The 22,154-nt window shown below is 37.8% G+C and overlaps 1 protein-coding gene across 12 annotated transcripts in view; it reads right to left on the reverse strand.

Moving 5' to 3' along the window:
• Positions 1-19,718, reverse strand: part of LUC7L3 (LUC7 like 3 pre-mRNA splicing factor) — a 26,062-nt gene extending 6,344 nt beyond the window's left edge. For 4 of the 12 annotated variants that reach the window (XR_008997351.1, XM_036879589.2, XM_057501356.1 and 1 more), the window contains exons 1-9: positions 19,477-19,715; positions 12,220-12,286; positions 9,024-9,063; positions 6,943-7,087; positions 6,527-6,601; positions 5,426-5,530; positions 4,199-4,360; positions 3,530-3,813; positions 2,748-2,908 (exon numbers count right to left, since the gene is read on the reverse strand). Coding sequence is in view for 8 of the 12 variants with exons in the window: in XM_036879589.2 (XP_036735484.1) it covers positions 2,748-2,908; positions 3,530-3,813; positions 4,199-4,360; positions 5,426-5,530; positions 6,527-6,601; positions 6,943-7,087; positions 9,024-9,063; positions 12,220-12,286; positions 19,477-19,575 (1,138 nt within the window). In the remaining 4 variants the exon portion in view is untranslated. Of the gene's footprint in view, positions 1-567; positions 694-2,747; positions 2,909-3,529; positions 3,814-4,198; positions 4,361-5,425; positions 5,531-6,526; positions 6,602-6,942; positions 7,088-9,023; positions 9,064-11,072; positions 11,159-12,219; positions 12,287-19,476 lie in introns of those variants that run through there. The other 8 variants (XR_008997352.1, XR_008997353.1, XM_036879592.2 and 5 more) reach the window with 6 other exon arrangements.
• Positions 19,719-22,154: the final 2,436 nt, after the last annotated feature.

The following is a 22,154-nucleotide window of genomic DNA, read 5'->3' on the forward strand; positions in this document are numbered from 1 at the left end:
CTGAACTTTTGTGCTTTGCTAAGTTATATACCATCTTGGAGTTGTTTTTCCAAAGGAGAAATTAAAATCCAACTCAGCTGCAAATAAAGAACGAAAAAAGTAAATCTCAACTTGGTTTTACTGTGTCTTTGCAATGGTGAAACCCTTCTTAGACTAGAGGCAAAAAGTAGAACATGGAGCAAGTATATTCTAGCCTTTTCAGTTCCAAGTATTGCCTAATAAAAGAGTTCTACAGAAAATGTTAAAGCAAACTACAAACTTTCTGGAAAAATGGTTTTTCCCCTTAACACTAAGAAGAGCTGGTCTGGCAGAGTAGTTCACGACAAAAAGATGTTTTAAGAGAAGACCCCTCTACAGAAATTCTGGACAAGTTGTTAAGACAAACATCAAATAACTGGGAAAAGGAATGGTAATGACAACAAAACGTGGTATGGGGGACAGGGAGGGGCAGCAGCAGCACTCTGTTTCAAAGAATGAGAATTGTAACTGACTGAGAGACTTGCTTCAGCTTCATGTCTTGTCTGTCCACTTGTGAGAACTGTGCCAGTACAGGGTGCTCTAACTGACCTTGTGGGAAAGTCCTCCCTTTGTGCCTTATGGGCTTCTCCGGTGCACAGGTAGCTTCAATGAGGAAGAGTCGTCTTGTTGCCCCGTAGAGGACTAGTAGTCAGTCCAATAATCTTATCTTCTGCCCTATGTAAATATGGTAGATCTTAATAGTCCTAAGGATATCCACAAAGTGGATTTTAGGGCTATGGATTAAAAAAGCGAAACTCTCTTGACAAAGAGAGCACCCTAAGTTGGTGGTAAGGAGGATAAGTCTCTGTCAGAAACCACTTTGCATTTGTGGAGCTGAAGTGCTTCCATCACAGCACCTGGAGTAGTGAACTCCCTCTTACTCACTTGCCATTATCAAATGCCTGCTCCTGCTCATATGTGGCCTCAAAGTTCAAGCCTTCAATCACTTATATAACAAGGGACACCTAAATGGCTACACGGCATTTTCAAAAGCCAGTAAATCTTAATGAAATCTCAAGGTTTAAGATAATCTAAAATGGCATACTCAATCTTTCAAGATGGACCTGACAGTTTTCTCTCTGAATCAAATCTTCTCTCTGAATCAAGTCTTCTCTCCTTCCTACATATCTCACCAGGAAAATCCCTATTCTTTCATAATCTAAACACAATGCAGCTTTTATTACTTAAACAAAAGTTTAATTAAATTCCATCATATCATCGTTACAATTAGGATTATAGCTAAGCAATTCGGGACATCTTTTATCTCTACCCAGAAATTACCTGTTTCTAGTCAGGCCAAAGCCATTTTACTGCTCAACTTGGATCCAAGACAGTTAGGAAAGCTAGCTAGGTTTTCTCCCTGAGAACCAATCCAACTATTTAAGTGATATGAATGATGATACAACAAAGAGCTTTCCTGATTAATTTGATCTCTGACATCCATATCTTGCTCTTAAGAGTTGACCCCTCACCTGACAAATACATTACAGTCTTGCAAAAAGGTGGGTGAAACTTTCCTAAAACTAATGTAACATCAGTTAACTCATATATGTAGAAATTGACTTCTGAATCACAGAAGTAATTTCTGAACTTAAATAGCAAATACTAAAGCTCAGGACAGTGTATTTTAAAAATCATCCATTTCCTACTTTTTACCATTTGCTCCATGTTGTAGAGAAAGCCAATACATGTAAATTTTTGAAATGGTGTGTTAAGGAAAAATAAAAGGAGACCAGAAAGGGGAAAAAAATCCCACTGTTTGTGCTGCTAGTTCTCTAACTCAGTCTAGCAAAAACTGGAGTCTCGCCCTCAAGAAAACCCACAAAAAACAAAGACCATTGAACAGTTCCACAGAAGAAAATAAATGAGTATTACCTGTAAGTCCAGTATAATAAACTCAAACAGTACCATATGAACTAGTGATCAGATATGGACACAGAACAGATGGAAGAAGCAGAGCCAAGAAAACTAGAAGTAGGCCCTTTCTTTCATTCCTAAAAACCATGCAAAGAATAACAGTGCAGTCAACACAAAATGAAAAATACTCAAAGAATCAGAAGAAAATGAAGGACACCAATGATTAAAACAAGTATCTTTCAATTCAATAAAGGCTAAGTTAAAAGATGAGAATGCCCTTGTGAACAAATGCCAAAGACAAAATGGAAAAGCACATTAATAGTGCACAGTGAACCAGTTACTGGAACGCCACAGAAAACCAAGGAAAAGTAGACAGGGAAGAGCATGTTGTTGCAACAGAAAACATGGTCAACACACATGTGAGGCATTCACCTTCTGTGAACTCAGAAGTTAATCACCGAGTTAAATGAATGCTATACGTTGGGACCAAGGCAACAACATACGTTTACTCTGCAAGACATATTATGAAACACTGCAGATTAAAAAAAAAAGTTGCCAATAACCAAATTAAATTCTATAGCCTAATAACTCTAAAAGGTAATGCAATACTTGGAAGCATCTAGATGATAAATAAACCTTGAGATTATCAAATGAAGGATGTGGTTTTAACATATTTTAAGAAAACACCAGATAAACTGTCATTCTCAAAAATCAGAGCAGGAGAGGGGAAATGCCTGTCTCCTACTTGAATGTAGTTCATCTTAAGTGAAAAGGGGTATAGCCTGAAATGGAACTCTGCCTATGTCTGCAGTGAATGAGGAGACGAGTGTGAAAGCAGCCTCTAAATGAATTAAATTATCACATAAACTAACCTTTCTCCTTGGATTTTCTATCTTGTTCTCTGTCCCGACTTTTGCTCCTATGCTTATATGATTTTCGATCCCGGCTTTTTGATCTTCTACGATCCCGACTACGAGATCTATGCTTTCTTTCTGATCGATCATGGCTTCTGCTTCTTCGTCGGTCTCTACTTCTTAATTAAAACAAAAGGAAAGCAACTTCAGCTGGTATTACCTTGAAGAATTATATACTGTTGGATAATTAACAAGATCAAGCAAAATCTACCCTTAAAAGACAAATGAATAAAATCTACTATAACATAGAGATCTTAAGAAGTGAAAATTATTGCAAATCTCTCTAGCTTCAATTTTTCAAATACTGCTAAGATAGTTATCACTGAACTCTGCTAAGGCTATTCTTCTTCAATCATAACTAATTAAAACAGTAACATTATTCCATGTTTTTAAAGAATTAATTACATGACATTTTCGTTCTTACGTTATGTTTGACATTTTTCAAAGCAAAAAAGAAGTAGGTAGCCTTACCCAAAATAACTTACAATTTAACTGTCATCTTAGAATTAATGAGAAGAGAAGAAGCACTTAAGAGAGACTGTGTGGTACACTGACTTCCTCTAAAACTGTATCAAACCTCCTCAGACTGGTGAGGAAATAGCAAAGCTGCCTTGAAGATGGACTCATTCACTGATGCTAGTGCTTCATGATATTAAAGAACTTCCCAAGTACCAAGGAATAACACTAGTGCTTCCTAGTTTACTGCACTCACTAGGTGCTGTCTTACGGGTTCTATATACCTGCTTCTCCGCCTTTCTCTACTTCGTGATCTTTTGTGGTCCCGAGACCTGCTGCATCTTCGGTCAGAAGTTCGGCTTGAGTGCCTACTTCGTGAACGACTTCTCTTTCTTCTCTCTCTGTCTCGGGCCCTTTCTTTTTCTCTTTCTTCCTCTTCTCTTCGTCTTTTCCTTTCTCTTTCTTCCCTTTCTCTCTCCCGCTCTTTTTCTCTTTCTTCTCGTTCTTGCTTCTCCTTTTTTAAACGCTCGTCACGATCAGGTTCTTCGGTTCTTTTTCTTAACCTTTCCTAAGGACACCAAGTTTGATTTTTATAGAACTGTAACCTTAAAAACAGTGTCAAACAATGGTTACCTAATGTGAAGCATCTGTAAACCGACTTACAGAATTTGATGCCCTAAAAGGGAAATGTAGAAATTCCAACACCACGTATGTACACAAGATACCAAAATCTGACAAAATTCTTTATCCCAAATTCCTTGCACTGAAGAATGAAGAAAATACAGTGCTTTGGTAATCCCTAATGAATAGCAAAATTTTACAAGGATTATCATGACTTCAAACACTACACATCAGCAAAATACCAAGGTTTAATTCTCTATGTGATCTATTTATAGCTATATTAAAATATAGTATTAGCTATAGCTAAAGTGTATGTTTGGAAGAACACTTACTTTTAATTCTTCTACAGTAGCTTTAATTTTGGCATAGCCCATGTGCTGTTTTCCCATCAAATGGTCATCTACCCGGGACTGGGCATCTCCTACTATCAGAAAGGCTCCACACACTTCACAGACTTCCATTTGTTTTTCTTGGGCAGCAAAACTTTCAATTGTCTGAAATGGCAAGTCAGTTATTAGTCAACAGGCTAAATGTGTGGACTCCATATTAAAAATATTTATCAGAATCATTAAGGAACTGACTTCTTGAGCATAATCTGTACATATTCTGTTCACTATTTAGGAACCGATGACCAAAACATGTGTTATATTCTCTAACTAAAGTAGTTAACAAAAACACACTTTTTAGAATAAATCGATTTTGAACTAAGGTAAATATATACTGAGTAATTTATTGTAACAAGAAATAAGTAAAACCCAGGCCCAAATAAGTGCTTATGATCTAAGGCAGGAGTTGGCAACCCAGCAGCTATATAGGCCTGGTTTTATAAATAAAATTTTACTGGAACACAGCCACACCCACCTGTTTATATATTGTCAAAAGCTGCTTTCATAACATAAAGGAAAAGCTTTTCATAACATAAAGGAAAAGCATTAGGGGACCTAGTGGCCTGCAAACTAAATATTTACCATATGGACCTTTAAGATAAAGTTCACTGGCTCTCAATTTAGGGTATTAAAAGTCATTTACAAGGGTTCTAAAATAGGAACACAGGTATACCTAAAAAAATATTGCAAGTTTGGTTCTAACCAACCCCTTTAATAAAGCAAACACTGTAATGAAGTGAGTCAAATTTCTGGTTTCCCAGTGCATATTAAAGTTGTGTTTATACTATACTGTAGTATATTAAGCATGCAATAGCATTTTATCTTAAAAAAGTACATATACTTAAAAAAATACTATGTTGCTAAAAAATGCTAATCATCTGAGCTTTCAGCAAGTCACTGATCAATGAACTACTTATTACAGATCACTATCTATAACAAACATAACAACAATGAAGTTTTAAATATTTTGAGAATTACCAAAATATGACGGTCACAAAGTGAGCAAACGCTGCTGGGAAAATTCCACCAGTAAATTTGCTAGTCACAAGATTGTCACAAACCTTCAACGTGAAAAAACTGCCTATCTCTGAAGGATAATAAAATGAGGTATGCCTGCAGGTCCTACCAATTTGGTTAACAGCCTTGGAAAATCAAAACAAGGCTGCTACTCACCGAGGTTGTAGATCTAAGCAACTCTCTCTCTTCTTTTAACTGTTCAACTAATTTCATCATTCCCTGGGCTTCTTCTACTTTGCCTTCAGATCCTAATTCTTCAATCTAAAGGGGATTAAAACAAAACACAGTTAACGACTTCCAACCAAACTATCCAATTATTTTTCTTTTTTACCCCAAGCTTTGTTAGCGTTTAGTGGTTGGTTTGTGTCTTTTTGTTTGGTTTATTTACTGAAGCCTCCAGGTTTAATTTACCCTTTTGATTTTTTACAGGATTAATAAAGTATACTTGACATGCAATACACTGAATTTTTAAGGGACAATTTGATTAAGTTTTCACACCAATGAAACCAACACCATCATCTAGATAATGAACATACACCCATTACCCCAGAAGTTTCCTCATGCCTCCTCCTAAGTACACCTCCCCCTGCAACCACTGATATCCTTTGTGTCACTATAAATTAGTTTGCATTTTCTAGAATTTTATATAAATGGAAACATGCACTTTTCATTCCTTTTTTGGTCTGGCTTCTTTTAATCAGCCTCATTATCTTAATATTCATCCATAGTGTTACATGTAGTTAATTTCTACTTTATTCCTATAGTATTCCATGGACGACACATCACAATATGTTTATCCATTCACCTGATAAACATGTGAGTTGTTTCCAGTTCAAGGTTTTTAACTTATTATAAATGAATAAGGTTTCTATGAACACTGGTATACAACTCTTTGGATAAACAAGTATTTTCATCTCTCTTAGGCAGCCATCTAGGAGTAGAATGGCATGGTGTACCTTTTAACTTTTTAAGAAACATTCTCTTCCAAAGTGTTTGCATGGTTGCACCATTTCACATTCCAAGAGTGTGTGATAGTTTCAGTTTGCCCACATCTTCACTAACAGTTGGTATGGTCAGTCTTTTTAATTTTAGCCATTCTAAACAGGTACACATTAAGTACCTCACTTGGTTTTAAGTACTTCCCTAAAGTCTAAAAACATTGACCACTTTTATATATATTTATTTGCCATCCTTCAATCTTCTTTGGTTAGGTGTCTATTTCAAGTATTTTCTGACATTAATGCACCCAATTCTCACCTGCTGCAGGAGTACATCAATTTTATCTGTTAGAACCTGAATTTTTTCTTCATTTTTTCCCGTTGGGCCAGCTGCCTATTAAAGAAAACAACATGTATTATCAACAACTAAAAAACAAAGATTAATATTCAGCTCTCACATGGTACACAGTATTTGTATTATTAAAATGTTGAATCAATGATGGTAACTCAATCTGTTAGTCAATTATGTATTTGTCAGTTACTGAGATTTTTGTATGACTAACATTCATTATTATTTATTAGTATCAAAAAAATGAATGCCTTTTAAATTTTGTGTCATTCTAAAAGAACACAATATAATGAATGAATTTGAACACAAGCTGCAATACCAGAGAGGTCTCTGGGTCTCCAGAGAACAAGGACACTTTACAAAGACTGTAAATTAATTACACTCACCCCAGAGGACTGCTGGTTTTGAGATAATGCCAAACGAGCGTGGCCTCGTCTAATTCTACGTTCTACTTCTGCAAGTAAGCTCTGTAAATATCGCAGAAAATCTCTCTCGTAGCCGACTTTCATAAATCGGGAACTCTTCTCATACCTGATAAAAATAAAAATACACAAGCATTACTTTCTTCCCAAATTTTATCTACTGCAACATACATCTTCTATCTTAACTAACCTCACAGACGGTTTGCATGTAGGCAAAAGAGTAAATCACATGTATATGAAGTGAATTTCTAGCTGTCCCTCATCCTGATAAAGGAAAGGCAGTATACTTGACCCTTGAACAACGAGGGTTTGAACCACACAGATCCACTGACTTGTGCATTTTTTCCCCCAATAAATATACTGGAAAACTTGGGGGAGTTTTGCAATAGTTTGAAAAAACATTTTTTTCTCTAGCTTCCTTATCATAAGACTACAGCATATAAGGTTATATATACGTATACCTTGTTTTATTGCATGTTGCTTTATTGTGCTTCGCAGACATTGAGATTTTTACAAATTGAACATTGTGGCAACTCTGCTTAGCAAATCTCTCAGCACCATTTTTCCAACAGCATTTGTTTACTTAGTGTCTCTGTGTTACATTTTGGTAATTCTCACCATATTCTAAACTTTTTCATTATTATTCTATTTGTTATGGTGATCTGTAATCAGTGAGTACAAGTTGCTGAAAGCTCAGCTGATGGTTAGCATTTCTTAGCAATACAGTATTTTTAAATTAAGGTACATACTTCTTTTTAGAAGTAATGCTATTGCACACTTAATAGACTATGATATAATGTAAATGTAACTTTTATATACTTGAAAACCAAAAAATTCATCTGACTCACTGTATCACAGTATTTGTTTTACTGCAGTAGTCTGGAACCAAAAAACCACTATCTCAGTAGTATGCCTGTAATATACACAGTATGGGTTAATTGACTGTTTATGCTATTTCTAAGGCTTCCAGTCAAGAATAGGCTATTAGTAGTCAAGTTTTGGGGAAGTCAGAAGTTATAGGCAGATTTTAAAAAATTTAAAAAAAGGAAAGAAAATAAATCCTCCCATTTGCAACAACATGGATGAATCTAGAGGGTATTATGCACAGTGAAATAAGCCAGGTGGAGAAAGACAAATACTAAATGATTTCACTTATTTGCAGAGTGTAAAACAACTCAAAACAGAAGGAACAAAATAGCAGCAGGCTCACAGCCAAGGAAAAGGGACTGACTACTGGTTACGAAAGGGGAGGGGCTGGAGAAGATTGTGTGTGTGTAGCAGGGGTGGGAGGTGGGGGGAGGGATTAAGGGAAACAGTATTAATTCGTAATCACAATACAGGTTGGTCCCAAGGATGGTAGTACAGCACAGAAAATACAGTTAATGATTCTGTAACATCTTTACTATGTTGATGGACAGTGACTATACTGGAGGTAATGAGGACTTGACAATATGGGTAAATGTTGAACCACTGTGTTGTGTATTTGAAACCAACAAAAGATTACATATATCAATGATACTTTATTTAAAATAATTTTTTTAAGTTACAGGCAGTCCTGTATTAATTCATAACATCATAAAGTTGAAAGAATTTTTTAAAAAGTCATAGGCAGATTTTTGACTGTGCAAGGGGTTGGCACCCCTAACTCCTGCATTGTTCGAGAGTCAACTGTAGTTACCATTATGTTTGGTTAAAGAGCACAGATTTCATAATCAGGCAAATAAATCTTGGCGCTTGGATACCAGCTATACCACTATACGGATCTGTGACTATACCAGGACAAGTCTCATGTATAAAACTGGGACTATTAGAAAACAAATGTGGTAGAGAAAAAAAGCTTAGGCTTTATGCTTGACATGCACTCATATGGAGGTTAACAAAATCATTACGAAAGCTATATGAATTTCTATCACCCACAGCTAATGAAGAGGACCTCTATTAGACATTCATTTTATATTAACTCTAATTATTTCTTCAATCCTTGCCCTCTTTGAACCCAATAATAACTAGAGGGGCAAAGACACCACCGAAATATAACAACTTACTGCTTTCGTAGATTTTCATCATGTATTTTTTCACATGGTCCTGAAATTTTAAAGAGAGAAAAATATGAATGTTTAATTTGACAGACATTAACCTTTTCTCTTGCCAAAGGGAAGACATTTCTAAAAAAGGAAAAAAGATCCATTTTATCACTTAGTAGTCTGCAGACACCTAAATTGAGCCTAATGAATCATGAAGCAACATGCTCAAGAAAGCACACAAAATTGTTCCCCTTAGTCTTCAAGATCAGTATAATGGAAAACAACTACATGGTATAAAAGGAAATAGAAGAGGGAGGAGGAAGAAAAAAATTGTTTCTATTGCCACTGGAGAAAAAAACTGTTAAGGGCAGACCACTGGTCTGAACCATCACTGACATTTTATTACTTTTGAGTTTGCACATGAAGTCATACGGTACAGTCAGTTGATCCTTCAGGGGGCTGCGGTGCCAATTCTACATAAAGTCAGAAATCTACCTCTTTAACTCCCCAAAACATTACTAATGTAGCCTGTTAATCGAAGCCCTATCAATAATAAAGCTGAAAAAATGCTTTATGTTTTATGTATTACATATTGCATTTTTACAATAAGGAAGTTAGAAGAATTTTTTTCAAATTGTCAAAAATCTTCAAAATTTTCAATATATTTATTGGAAAAATCTGTGTTATCAGTGGAGTTCAAACCCATGTTGTTCAAGAGTTAACTGTTCAAGACTAGCACCCTAGTCCTACCCCTTCCTAACTCCAGAAAAGCCGCCAATTTTTACCCTTTTAGCTTTTTCTTCTGGAATTTACTCCTCTATTTCTAAACTGCTTTTTCTTGGTTATCTAAGACATCAAAAAACATTGCTTTTATACTGTGACTACTCAAATACTACTGACAGCTAAGCAGAACAAAAGATGCATTATGATGGCACTTCTGTTGGAATTTGGTCTTCCATGTATCTATTTATAAATTCTTCTCAAATACTTCCACTCAGCTACAGAAACTATCTCAGTATTATCTTCCCTCAAGATTCAAAATACATCAATCAGCTTCATTTTCTTCCATGAGCTTTCTGTCCTGCTTATTTTCTAAGCTCACTTTACAGAGTTGTTATCCTGAGAAAAATTCGTTTTCTGGACTGAACTGGACACAGTTTACATGTTTCTCTCCTTGTTATGCCCATGTGCTGGTGGAGCTTTCAGAGAAAAGATTGATGGGAGATAAATTTGCTGAGACCTTGCATCTCTAAATAGGTCTTTTTCACCTTCATACTTTGATGTGTAGCTACATAGCTAGCCTAAGTAAAAATGTATTTCACTCAGAATCCTGACGGTATTTCTCCAATGCCTTCAAGCTTCAGCATTGTTACTGACAAATCTGAGGCCATTCTGATTCATCCTGTGTACCCCCCCTACTCCTGATTCTGAAATCTCAGTGGTGTGCCTTGGTTGATCCTTTTTCATTCACTGTGCTAAGCACTTGAAGGACCCACTCAATCTAGGGGACTAACATCATTCACTACTGCAAAATTTTTAATTGCTCCCCCGACCCCCCCGTTTTCTCTATCTAAAACTCTTAATCAACTATCACAGCATTGGACTGATACAATTTTTTCAGATTTTAATGTTTTCTATCCTATTATCCAACATTCCAGCAAATTTATTTATTTTCAAACCCTTCTACTGATTTTACTTCAGATTTCTCCAGTTCCAATTTCCAAGAACTATTTTTGGTTTTTCAAGAGTCCCCTTTTTATACAGCATCCTATTCTTCCTGATATCTTCTCTCTTATTTCCCTGAAGATTCAGTCAACATGAAAAAAAATTTTCCTCTGCTTTCCCCATTATCTAATTCCACTTAATTCTTTCTTTCCATTGGTTTTTTGGTTGATCTTTCATGTTGAAGGTTTTCTTCAAATATCTGACTGGTGTGCCTGAACTGGCAAAACATTTCCAAAATCTGACTGGAAGCTGGTATGCACTGCAGGGTTTGTCAGCTAATGGGCTTTACCACAGGAAAATCAGGTAGAAAGACTTTCTTTTAGGAGATTCCCCAAGGGTCAGTACCTGTAGATCACTTCTCAGGAACTGTTCACTTTCTCTAAAGAATCCTCTTCTCTTCTGCCTGGGGAAAAACATCTGGCTGTATCCTTCTAGGAACAGGGCAGAGGAAGGGAATGGGAAAACCCCACTATTAAGAATATAGTCTTGTTTTATCTCTCTTACAGTCTCATTTTTACTCATTACTGCCCTGTGATGTGTTTGGAATCCCAACAGCTAGACTCATCCAGCCCTAATGTGCTCCCACCTAATGCTCTAGAGAAAGCATTTTTAATTCACTAACATCTTTGTTTCTAGAATGATACTAGTTATATACCATCCTTGGGAAAAGAAAATGATGTTTTTTGAGGGTTTTTTTTTTTTTTTCATTTTGTAGTTCAGATGAACTAGGCTCTTTAGCCTAATTTCTCCAGAAAATCACCTAGTCTCCTAGGTGGTGGGAGTAGACTCACCAAATGCACAGGTCTTAACCACTAGACTAGTCACTCTCGGTAGGGAGTAACTTTGCCCCCTGAGGACATCTAGCAGTGCCTGGTGACATTTTTTGTTGTCACATCTGGGAAGGGTGCTGCTGGCATCCAGAGGGCAGAGGCCAGGGATGCAGTTAAACACCCTACAATGCACAGGACAGCAACCACAACAGAATTATCCAGCTCAAAATGTCAAATGCCAAGGCTGAGAAACCCTGAACTAGACCAATCTATCACTTTCCGCCCCATGACTCAAGTCTGCCTCCTATATACCTGCTGCCTCCAAATCCTGAGCCTCTCCCGGGTTCTGCTCATCAAACACTGGCTTGTCTCCTTATGTGAGTGTTTAGGGCAAAGGTTTCTCTGCTCTGTTTAGTCTGCTGCTACTCTTCCAACCACTTGTTTTCCAAATGCGTTGACATTTCTAATGTTATCTCCTCTTCCATTAATTTAAATTTTTCATTTTAGTGGAGGGGTTTCAGGAAAAAGTAGCAATACATGTGTACGTTAAGCCACCGTGTTTTTTCAGCTTGACTGGCACTTATTAATATAGTAAAAAACCTAAGCCAGGAAAGAAATTACTTTATCAACAAACCATTAAGAGGAAACCTTATAGAATTATAAAGTACTAGTTTATTTTTCAAACATAAATTTGGTAAAAGTTACATAGAAAATTCACTTACCAAGATCAGAACGAGTGTTTGTGAACAATTCCGCAGGACAAAAACCACAGAGATAATATTTACAGACCTAGTAAAGAAAAATAAAGGTACTTAACTTTTTAAAATAGAGATTTTTTAAAGACTGGTTTCCAGTCTTAAAACTATGCTGGAAAAGGGTATCCAATAACTATTTCCTCATTTCTTGATCCTCACCTTTCAACTAAGTAAGCATTAAAGCAATTTCATTTGTTAAACCATACTACGTAAATTAGTGACTTTTGGACTCCTGGATTTCAGTAAAAGATGTGCAGGGCTGACAGAGTTAACAGCTATTTTCAAGTGCCTACTTTTTTCTAATCACTGCTCTGAGGATCCCCACCCTGAACAACATGGGAAGGGCCTCCGAAAGAATAATTATTTCAAAAAGGACAAAAAACCAATGTTCTTATCATTCTAACTTTTCTAAAGAACATAACCAATTTATAGATTAGGATTTGAGGATCACTGTCTAAATTACAAACAACACTCACTTAAAACAATCTGGTTTAGTATTTTTGCTTAAGAGATCCTCTGACAGAGGACAATAATAAATGGGAATTCATCCCATGCTCTTGAGTAGGAAGAATTAAGATTGTCAAAATGGCCATCCTTCCTAAAGCAATCTACAGATTCAATGCAATCCCTATCAAAATACCAACAGCATCCTTCAACAAACTGGAACAAATAGTTCTAAAATTCACATGGAACCACAAAAGACCCCAAATAGACAAAGCAATCCTGAGAAGGAAGAATAAAGCAGGGGGGATCTCGCTTCCCAACTTCAAGCTCTGTAAGTACAAAGCCAGAGTAATCAAGATAATTTGGTACTGGCACAAGAACAGAATAGAGTCCAGATATTAAAGCAAGCATACGTGGTCAATTAATATATGATAAAGGAGCTATGGATATACAACGGGGAAATGAAAGCCTCTTCAACAGCTGGTGTTGGCAAAACTGGACAGCTACATGTAAGAGAATGAAACCGGATCATTGTCTAACTTCATACACAAAAGTAAACTCGAAATGGATCAAAGACCTGAATGTAAGTCATGAAACCATAAAACTCTTAGAAGACAATATAGGCAAAACTCTCTTGAATAAAAACATGAGCAACTTCTTCATGAACATATCTCCACGGGCAAGGGAAACAAAAGCAAAAATGAACAAGTGGGACTATATCAATCTAAAAAGCTTCTGTACAGCAAAGGACACCATCAGAACAAAAAGGCATCCTACAGTATGGGAGAATATATTCATAAATGACATATCCGATAAGGGGTTGACATCCAAAATATACAAAAAACTCACGCACCTCAACAAACAAAAAGCAAATGAGCCAATTAAAAAATGGGCAGAGGAGCTGAACAGACAGTTCTCCAAAGAAATTCAGATGGCCAATAGACACATGACAAAATGCTCCACATCGCTAGTCATCAGAGAAATGTAAATTAAAACCACAATGAGATATCACCTCACACCAGTTAGGATGGCCAAAATCCAAAAGACAAACAACAACCAACGTTGGCGAGGATGTGGAGAAAGGGGAACCCTCCTACACTGCTGGTGGGAATGGAAATTCATTCAACCTTTGTGGAAAGAAGTATGGAGGTTCCTCAAAAAAACTCAAAAATAGAAATACCATTTGACTCAGGAATTCCACGCCTAGGAATTTACCCTAAGAATGCAGCAGCCCAGTTTCAAAAAGACAGATGCACCCCTATGTCTATCACAACACTATTTAGAATAGCCAAGAAATGGAAGCAACCTAAGTGTCCATCAGTAGATGAATGGATAAAGAAGATGTAGCACATATACACAATGGAATACTATTCAGTCATAAGAAGAAAACAAATCCTACCATTTGCAACAACATGGACGGAGCTAGAGGGTATTATGTTCAGTGAAATAAGCCAGGTGGAGAAAGACAAGTATCAAATGATTTCACTCATCTGTGGAGCATTAAGAAGAAAGAAAAAACTGAAGGAACAAAAACAGCAGCAGACTCACAGAACCCAAGAATGGACTAACAGTTACCAAAGGGAAAGGGACTGGGGAGGATGGGTGGGAAGGGAGGGATGGGGGGGTGGGGGAAGAAAGGGGGCATTACGATTAGCATGTACAATGTGTCGGGGGGGTGCACGGGAGGGCTGTGCAACACAGAGAAGACAAGTAGTGATTCTATAGCATCTTACTACGCTGATAGACAGTGATTGTAATGGGGTTTGTGGGGGGGACTTGGTGATGGGGGGAGTCTAGTAAAACATAATGTTCCTCATTAATTGTAGATTAATGATACCAAAAAAAAAATATGGATTAAACCATCAGCATTGGTAGGTAATCTATCCAGATACAAAGAAGATATGAAATTCGAGTATTCTGAAAAATATGGAATGAGCAACTTCAGGAAAACAATGCTTGTATAAAAATTGTGATATATTAAATTATATTCGACAAGTGATTACAATAAGAATTGGGTAATAATAAATAAAAAAACCAGACCCCCCCCCTTTTTAGCATTTGTATTCTCAAGGCACTATCAATTCTGGACATCAGTTTAGACCACCACTTCCAATCACAAAAGTATAATAAGAATATCTTATTGATTTATGTCTTTCTATACCGACTTGAATACAACAGACCATGTAATTCTTCCGTGAGCTAATCAAATGTGTTCAATGCTGCCTGCATTATTTTTGTTAAAATACTTTCCCAAAATCGGTTGAATACCTCGTTTTTCCTTAACAAGGCCACCTATTTATTATTTACAAGTAGTAAAGCCTTCAAATAATTAAATCACATATAAACACATACACCAGCAAATATAGGTCCCCAGCTAAAATTTAATGGACGCCTTAAAGAGCTTCCTTTGGTATCTTAAATTACCAACAACCTTGAATAGGAACTTAGTTTCACTAGATAACAACTTGCATAAACAAGTCAAAGATAATGCATTTAACTCAATGTTTGATTACCTAAATACTGGCACTTAAAATTCATCATCTTGGCAAGAGTCAGTCTGGTATCTGATGACAGGGACTTCTACTTCAACTATCATTAACATTTTTTCACCTAGAATTCAGGAATACCTGGAAATTTTAATAGTTAAAAAAAAAAAAGTTCACTCTGTAGTCTTAGCACATCCACCATTAAGTTTAATTCTTACTACAAAAGGCTAAAAGCAAATGTTTTAGCCAAAAGTTGAATTCATCTTGTTTAAAAAAGACAAACGCTCAGAGAAAAACTTGTAATTATTATTTTGTAATTCAATCCCTCATAACATCTATTGTTTTGTTTCAGCTGTACCATGATCACATTCGTTGTTCATTTCCACGCCTTTTATTACATATACCACTGCAGTCATGATCACTATTGCCTACACAAACTTTCAGTAAAATTTTGATTTTCCACAGCAGCCAGACACCAAACCTCTCTCTCTCTCTTGCTTAGAAGCCTTCTATTCTTTGCCAATGTAATTTAGTCCAAACTTTTAACAAGGCTTATAAAAACCATTCAAAACCAGATTCTTGCCCATCTAGCTACATGCCCCCCATCAAAACAAACAAGGACTACAACTACATTAAGCTACTTTCTCCCCTTGTGAAGATATTAAATCTAAGTATGTGTATATAAAATTACATACACACACATATATACATGGGCACACATTTTTCCCTAAAGCAATCACATAATTAAGTTAACAGTTTAACATTTTCAGGGTTATTATAATATTATCAGTGTGGCAACATTTTTTCCCAAAGTCCTTACATTTTAGATAGATATGTCTTTAAGGTTGGAATGACAGAACTGCTACAAATTAATGGAAGCAGTAGGGCATAAAGAGGAAATAATACTGGCCACATGTTAATTTATTTCATGTGGTGTATGGGGACTTCATTACACTATTCACTCTACTTGTGTATGTTTTGGAGAGAAAAAGCAAACAGCAGTTACACACACACAAACACAGACTGCTGGCAATTCTGAGAAGCCCAACTCTTACCAGGAACTGAAGTTAAAGCAAGAAATTCCTATGCGTCTGACAGAAAGCACATACTGGTATTGAAATTATCTAGTAAAATACTTGAAACAGATGTTATGCACTGTAATGACTAAATTTCTTTGCTTCCAATTTTCCTTTCCAAATTCTGAATCCGCTTAGATAGAAAAAAAGAAGTTCACAAGTAAAAAATGTGGATAGAAGCCTTAACTGCTTCCTTCTCTAAACTTTCAAGTGTCAATGACAGTATTTGTTAGCATTCTGAAGATTTCACGTAAAAACATCTAGTTCAATTCCCTTCATAAATTATTAAACATTCACTGAATAGAGAGCATACAAGGAATCTCATTTTAGATATTAGAATCTGAGTAAGTCAACAGTTAATTTCACTTTTGGACTGAGATCCACAATGTAAAAACCTCAACATAAATACAAAATTACGACTATATAAATAGCAATAACAGCTCCAGACCAGACATTACAATTCCCTAAAATCTAAACCACTCATAATTTGAAGGATACTCTAGCATAAACACTAAAATCTTGCCCTGTGGACACTAACTGAAAGATGTTCACACAAGCAGTTAAAATCATATGCTTTCTTCATTGTTGCTGCTACATAGTATTTTACTTGGATAAAGAAAGCAAAGTGTTTAATCCAAAAATACTAATAATCTCAAAGAAGTATAAAATATTAGTAAGCGAAGCAGGAGGATGTGTCAATGAATCCTTGGAGCAGCATTAAAGCTGACTTGACTCTCTGAAAGCTACTTTCTCTCAGATCCAGAGGAAGGGTCTACAAACTGGAAACGCCTGTAGAGCACTAACCCCAGAGTAAAAGCACTTTCCAAGATACAACCTTGATAGAGGTTACATATACTTCCTGACAAATAAATGGAAGGTCGATAATTTGCATCACAGAAGCATCCTTCTGTTAAAAACAAATTTCCACAAGTGCTACTCATAATAAAAAACCCAGGAGTGGTAAGAAAGCAGTTCACTAGTTATCGAATACATGAGGCCATTAAAAAAAAGTGCAGATTTCTGGGGCCTTCCCCCAGACCTACAGAATCAGAATCTCTGTGAGGTGAGGTACAGAAATTTGTATTTAAAACAAATTCCAGAGGTCAGTCAGATACAGACTTCTAGGAAATACTTTCAACACTAAGGTAAAGTTTCCATTCCACTTGTTAAACAAAACAACCCCACCCAACCAAAAGGCTTTTCCCATCTAGGGCAAGAGTAACAAAGAAAAATTTCCAGATAGAATAAGAATGCAAAAATATTTTGAAATATCATGTTACAGTGAGGGTGAAATCCTTACTCTATATGCTTGGTTTGTCCATTCCTCCAGGATTTTAGCACTAACAGCCAACGGCATATGAATATACAAATGACCCGGAAGTGATGCTATGCTCTTCCCAGTTTCAGTATATCATAAGAGTAATTCCAATTTATTCAGAAGAGGCCATGCGCTTTGTTCCTGGTCAGCACCAACCTTTTCCCTGCGGACATGCATCTGAAATACCAGTAACTGACTTTTTCAAATGCCTGAATCTAGAATGAAGTGCAATCTGTCATTAAAGCCATAAAAAAATTTTGGTGACAAGCAGTGAAAGTTTCAATCAATGAAAAGCACTAAAACTGAAAGGAAAGCAGATTTATCATAGCTAAGATGACATAAAACCCGAGTTGCTATTCTGAGTGCCTCACTGCTAATGTTATAAACCCATCACATATAATGCAATGTCGCAATAAAATACGACCAGAAAGCAAAGTTTCTTCACACGTGTTCAAGACCAAGGAAGCACAGACACAGGCTGTTCCCGTTGATAAGGAGGCAATCAAAAGCAATTTTCTATTCAATTCAAAGTAGATAAATGTCCTATTTGCACTTCAACTGAATCATAACGTTCTTTTATTTTTTGCAAAGCGTAGATGGAAAGATTACTAAGTGGTAAAAGAAAAAGTGACTTAGAAGTAACTTCACTAACAAATGCTTAGAAAAGGAAAGAGTCAAGACAAGCAAAAAAAGCTCCGTCTCCCGTTTTGACAAGGAGAGAAAAAAGCCAAATGTCGGAAAGAAAAAAAAACCACAACAGAAAACTTCAAAGTTTCCAGGTTAATAAATGTGTGAATTTGACCCCAATGAATTCTACCATTAATACTTGATACTATTTTGGAATCAGGTACCACCCAATACAACTTTTTCAGTTACTAAAAGGGCTCATCTAGCACCAACTTGTTCTCCTACACTGCGAAACACAAATTTTACTCCAACCAAATCATGTTTAAAAAGGGTTAGCAACTTTTTTGAAAAAGCGTATTTAGGTGTTCTTTCATATTCCGATTAGCAACTGCTTTTAAATTATGTTGATTATAACCGCAAACCAAATAAAATTAAATTCTACATCTGTTTAGGCAAGACGTAAAACAAACCTCACACTGCAAGATTCAAAACACGTGCAATACATTATGGTATCTGCAGAGAACCAACTGTATAAAACTGGAAAGTGAACACAGCTACAAAGGTTAGGTTTAGCCTTGCCATTTAACTTGCCAGGAGACTGAGCCTCTCAAGTCACATCTGTGAAACTGGGAATATAATATTTACCCTTACTCATTAAGTTAAAGACGATCACATCAGTTTTACATGAAAGAAAAAGCCTTTATAATCATCTACACGAAGGCTTTACTGGAGGTACTGCTATTAAACCATATTTGTAAAGCATCATGGTAAACCCTACCAACTTAAAACCGCTTTTAAAATTTATTTCTCCATATAATACGCGCCGAAATTAAACCATTACTGAAATATGCTGCAGTTTTTACAACTAACCCTGACCAGAAAATTTCCGTCTAAATACGACGCTCAATCCAAATTAACGGGACAATTTGCCCTTTTCCCTATTTTATAATGAGGTGAAAACTCTGGAGCCTCTAAATAGATAACATACTCCCGCTCCCTCCTTTCCCTGCCTCCTGAAGGTGCTTTTCAGTTCTCGCCAAGGCCCTCTTTGATTTCCTCGATGCCCAAACAAAAACAAATTGTCCCTTATCCCTGTATCCTGCATCTCCTCCCTCCCGGGCCGCGGTCCCGGCTCCCTCCCTCCACCCAGGTCAGACTGCCAAACCCGGTGCGGCCCCGGCCCCCAACTGCCACTCGGGCCTGGCGGGCCCAAGCCGCGCCACTCCCCTCCCCCACAGCTACCGGGCACAAACCCAAGGCCTGCGGGACTTACGCTCTCGTGGTCCCACCGCACGTTGCTGCGCTTCTCGTCCGGGGCGAGGTTTCGGTCCCGGCCCATTAACTCATCCAACAATTGCGCGGCCGAAATCATGGTGCTTTCCTCGGGCGGCTGCTCCCACCAGCCCTGGCACCCGCCAAAGAAAACGCCGGCGACACCGTCGCCAATCTCCTCGGCCCGCTCACAGGCCGCAAAGCCTCCGCTACAGAGGAGTCGATAAGACAAAATGGCCGGCGCGCGGGCGCTTTCCCAGTATGCCGCGCGCGCGCGCGCGCGTGCGCCCACAGGGACACGCCCAGCCCTGGGAGGCGAGACAGGCTCCCAGGCGCCCGTCCGAGGGCGGGGCCTGCTGAGGACGGCCCTGACTCCGCCCCTGCACGACTGGACCGCCCCATGCTGCGCCAGCCGGACCCAGAGACTACGCCCCTGGGTAACGCGTCCCGTCTTCCTTACTCCAGACTTTCGGAGCTGTTTCACGGTGAGCGGCGGTTCGTGCGTCTGGAAGTTTCCTCACCACTCCGAAATGGAGAAAGGGCAGTGTATCCCTTTGTACCACGCTAGGTGCCGTCTTTCAGAAGAGAAAACGAGGTCAGCACTGAGTTTCTGTGACCCTCTCTATTTTCCTAGGCACCACGTTCGCCTTTTCTACCTGGCTTTGTTCTCCCGCCCCGATTCCCCTGACTCACAGGGTAGGAAAGCAAGGCACGGAGAGATAAGGCAGTTCCTGCAAGGTCACGCGGTATAGGGAATTCAGTTCTGCACCTGATATCTCTTAGCCTGGATTTCCAAAAAAAATTGTAATTTATTCAGTGAGTATCTGCATACTTACCATGTGTCAGGTAAGCTCTTGATGAAGCTTGAAGCTAAATTCTGAAGGAGACCTTGCTCCCACAGACTTTGAGCATTAGTGGAGGAGCCAAGTCCCTAAAGAAAGAAAATATACCTATATAAATTGTGGTAAGTAGTGACTAGGCAAAAATTATGAAGTGTCCTAAATTAAGGGCCAGAGAATAAAGGAGAGAGACAAGGGAAGGTCATCGGTCAATAACCGCAGGCTGCAGCAAAATCCGAAACTCCATGTTCCTGGAAAACGAATTTCAACAAGCATCTGTAAGGTCCCTAGGACGACCGCATACCCCGTGTGGGTGATCAGTGTCTGACCATCGTCAACAACCAATCTATGAGCTTTCTCTATGGACTAACCACCTATCCCTGGACTTCCCAAAATTAGTCTGTCTTCCCTAACTGTACCCAAAGTGAATTTAACCAACTTTCTTTCCTTGAGACACCCCCTTCCCCTCATAAATGTGCCGTTTCTTGAGTCTATTGGCAAGCTGTTTCTGTTAACTGGTCGTACTGCCCTTGAAGCAAAAATTTCCTGTCCCAGGGCTCAGTCCTTGTCAGGCTAGCATCTGTAAAGACTCAATAAACGCTTTTATTTAAGAGATCTCTTGGTGTCTGGAATTTTTTATTTGTCAGTACTCTAGCACACTTAAGAGTCTGGACTCTAACACCAGATCGTCTGGGTTTGTAATTTCTGCTCTGCCATTATGTGTCTTTGTTTTTCCCATCTGTAGAATGATCCTGCTAAACCACAAGCCCCAAAAAGGAGACAAGTTTGTGAAGCCCCATCAAGATTTAAGATCTAATTGCAATTTCAGCCTCTCCCAGAAGTGTAATTTTAAACCGATCAGCCAGGAATTTCCTGGTCAGCACTGGTGAGGTAATCTGCATAATAAAACCGTCTGTTTTGCCCTAAGGGAAGGAAATCTTGTCTGAAATAATCCACTCTTACAACTTCCTTGTCCCACCCTCCTTCTGAATATAAAATCTTTCCATTTTGTGTCACTCCTCAGAGTTCCTTTATACTTGCTGGTGGAGTGTTGCCAGATTCACTTATCTTTGAATAAAGCCAATATATTTCATTGAGTTTTTTCTTAACAAATCCCTACTTATACATACAGGATGATATTATTAAGATTAATTGAATCAATACAGTGTAAGGCATGTGCAATAGGCCCAACACATTTTAAGTTCATTTAGTCATTAACTATTATGATAATGAGGGAAAAAGGGTTTTATCAAAGAGTACCTCTCTGTGGACATGACAAGTTCAGCCAAGCAAAGTGGACAGAAGAGAATTGAATGCAGTGAGAGTAGCATATGCCAAGACCATCTCATAGTAAGAAACTCATTATCTTAAATAGATCTAAAATTAGTAGTGCTGGGTATACCAGGTGCTCATTGAGTGAGTGGCCTGAGGATGCCAAACATTTGAGAGATGCTGTTTTTGACTTGGGTAGAAAAAAAAACAAGCAAAGTGTAAAATGAAAGGGAAGCCAAGGGAGGCAAAAGCAAAATCTGACGAGTATAGAGTCAGGGAAAGTGAAAAAACAAACCAAAGAAATTGGTTTTCAGAAAGATGAAAGTGATCAACATTGTAGAAAACTGCCCAAGGTCTGGTATGAGGAGACTGAAAAGTATCCATTGAATCTTGCAGTTGGAAGCCAGACTGGAAAGGATGGAAAATGAAGGAGAGATGCAGAGATAACATGGTTGTTGAACAACTGATTTTAAGAAAAGAAGCAGTAAAATTGAATGAGAACTGAAAATGAAGGGATGGGTAGAAATGTTACTGTTAGAGGAGGACATAGAAGACAAAAGAAGAGACT

Source organism: Manis pentadactyla, chromosome 4 (assembly GCF_030020395.1).
Source record: "Manis pentadactyla isolate mManPen7 chromosome 4, mManPen7.hap1, whole genome shotgun sequence".
Classification (NCBI taxonomy): Eukaryota; Metazoa; Chordata; class Mammalia; order Pholidota; family Manidae; genus Manis; species Manis pentadactyla.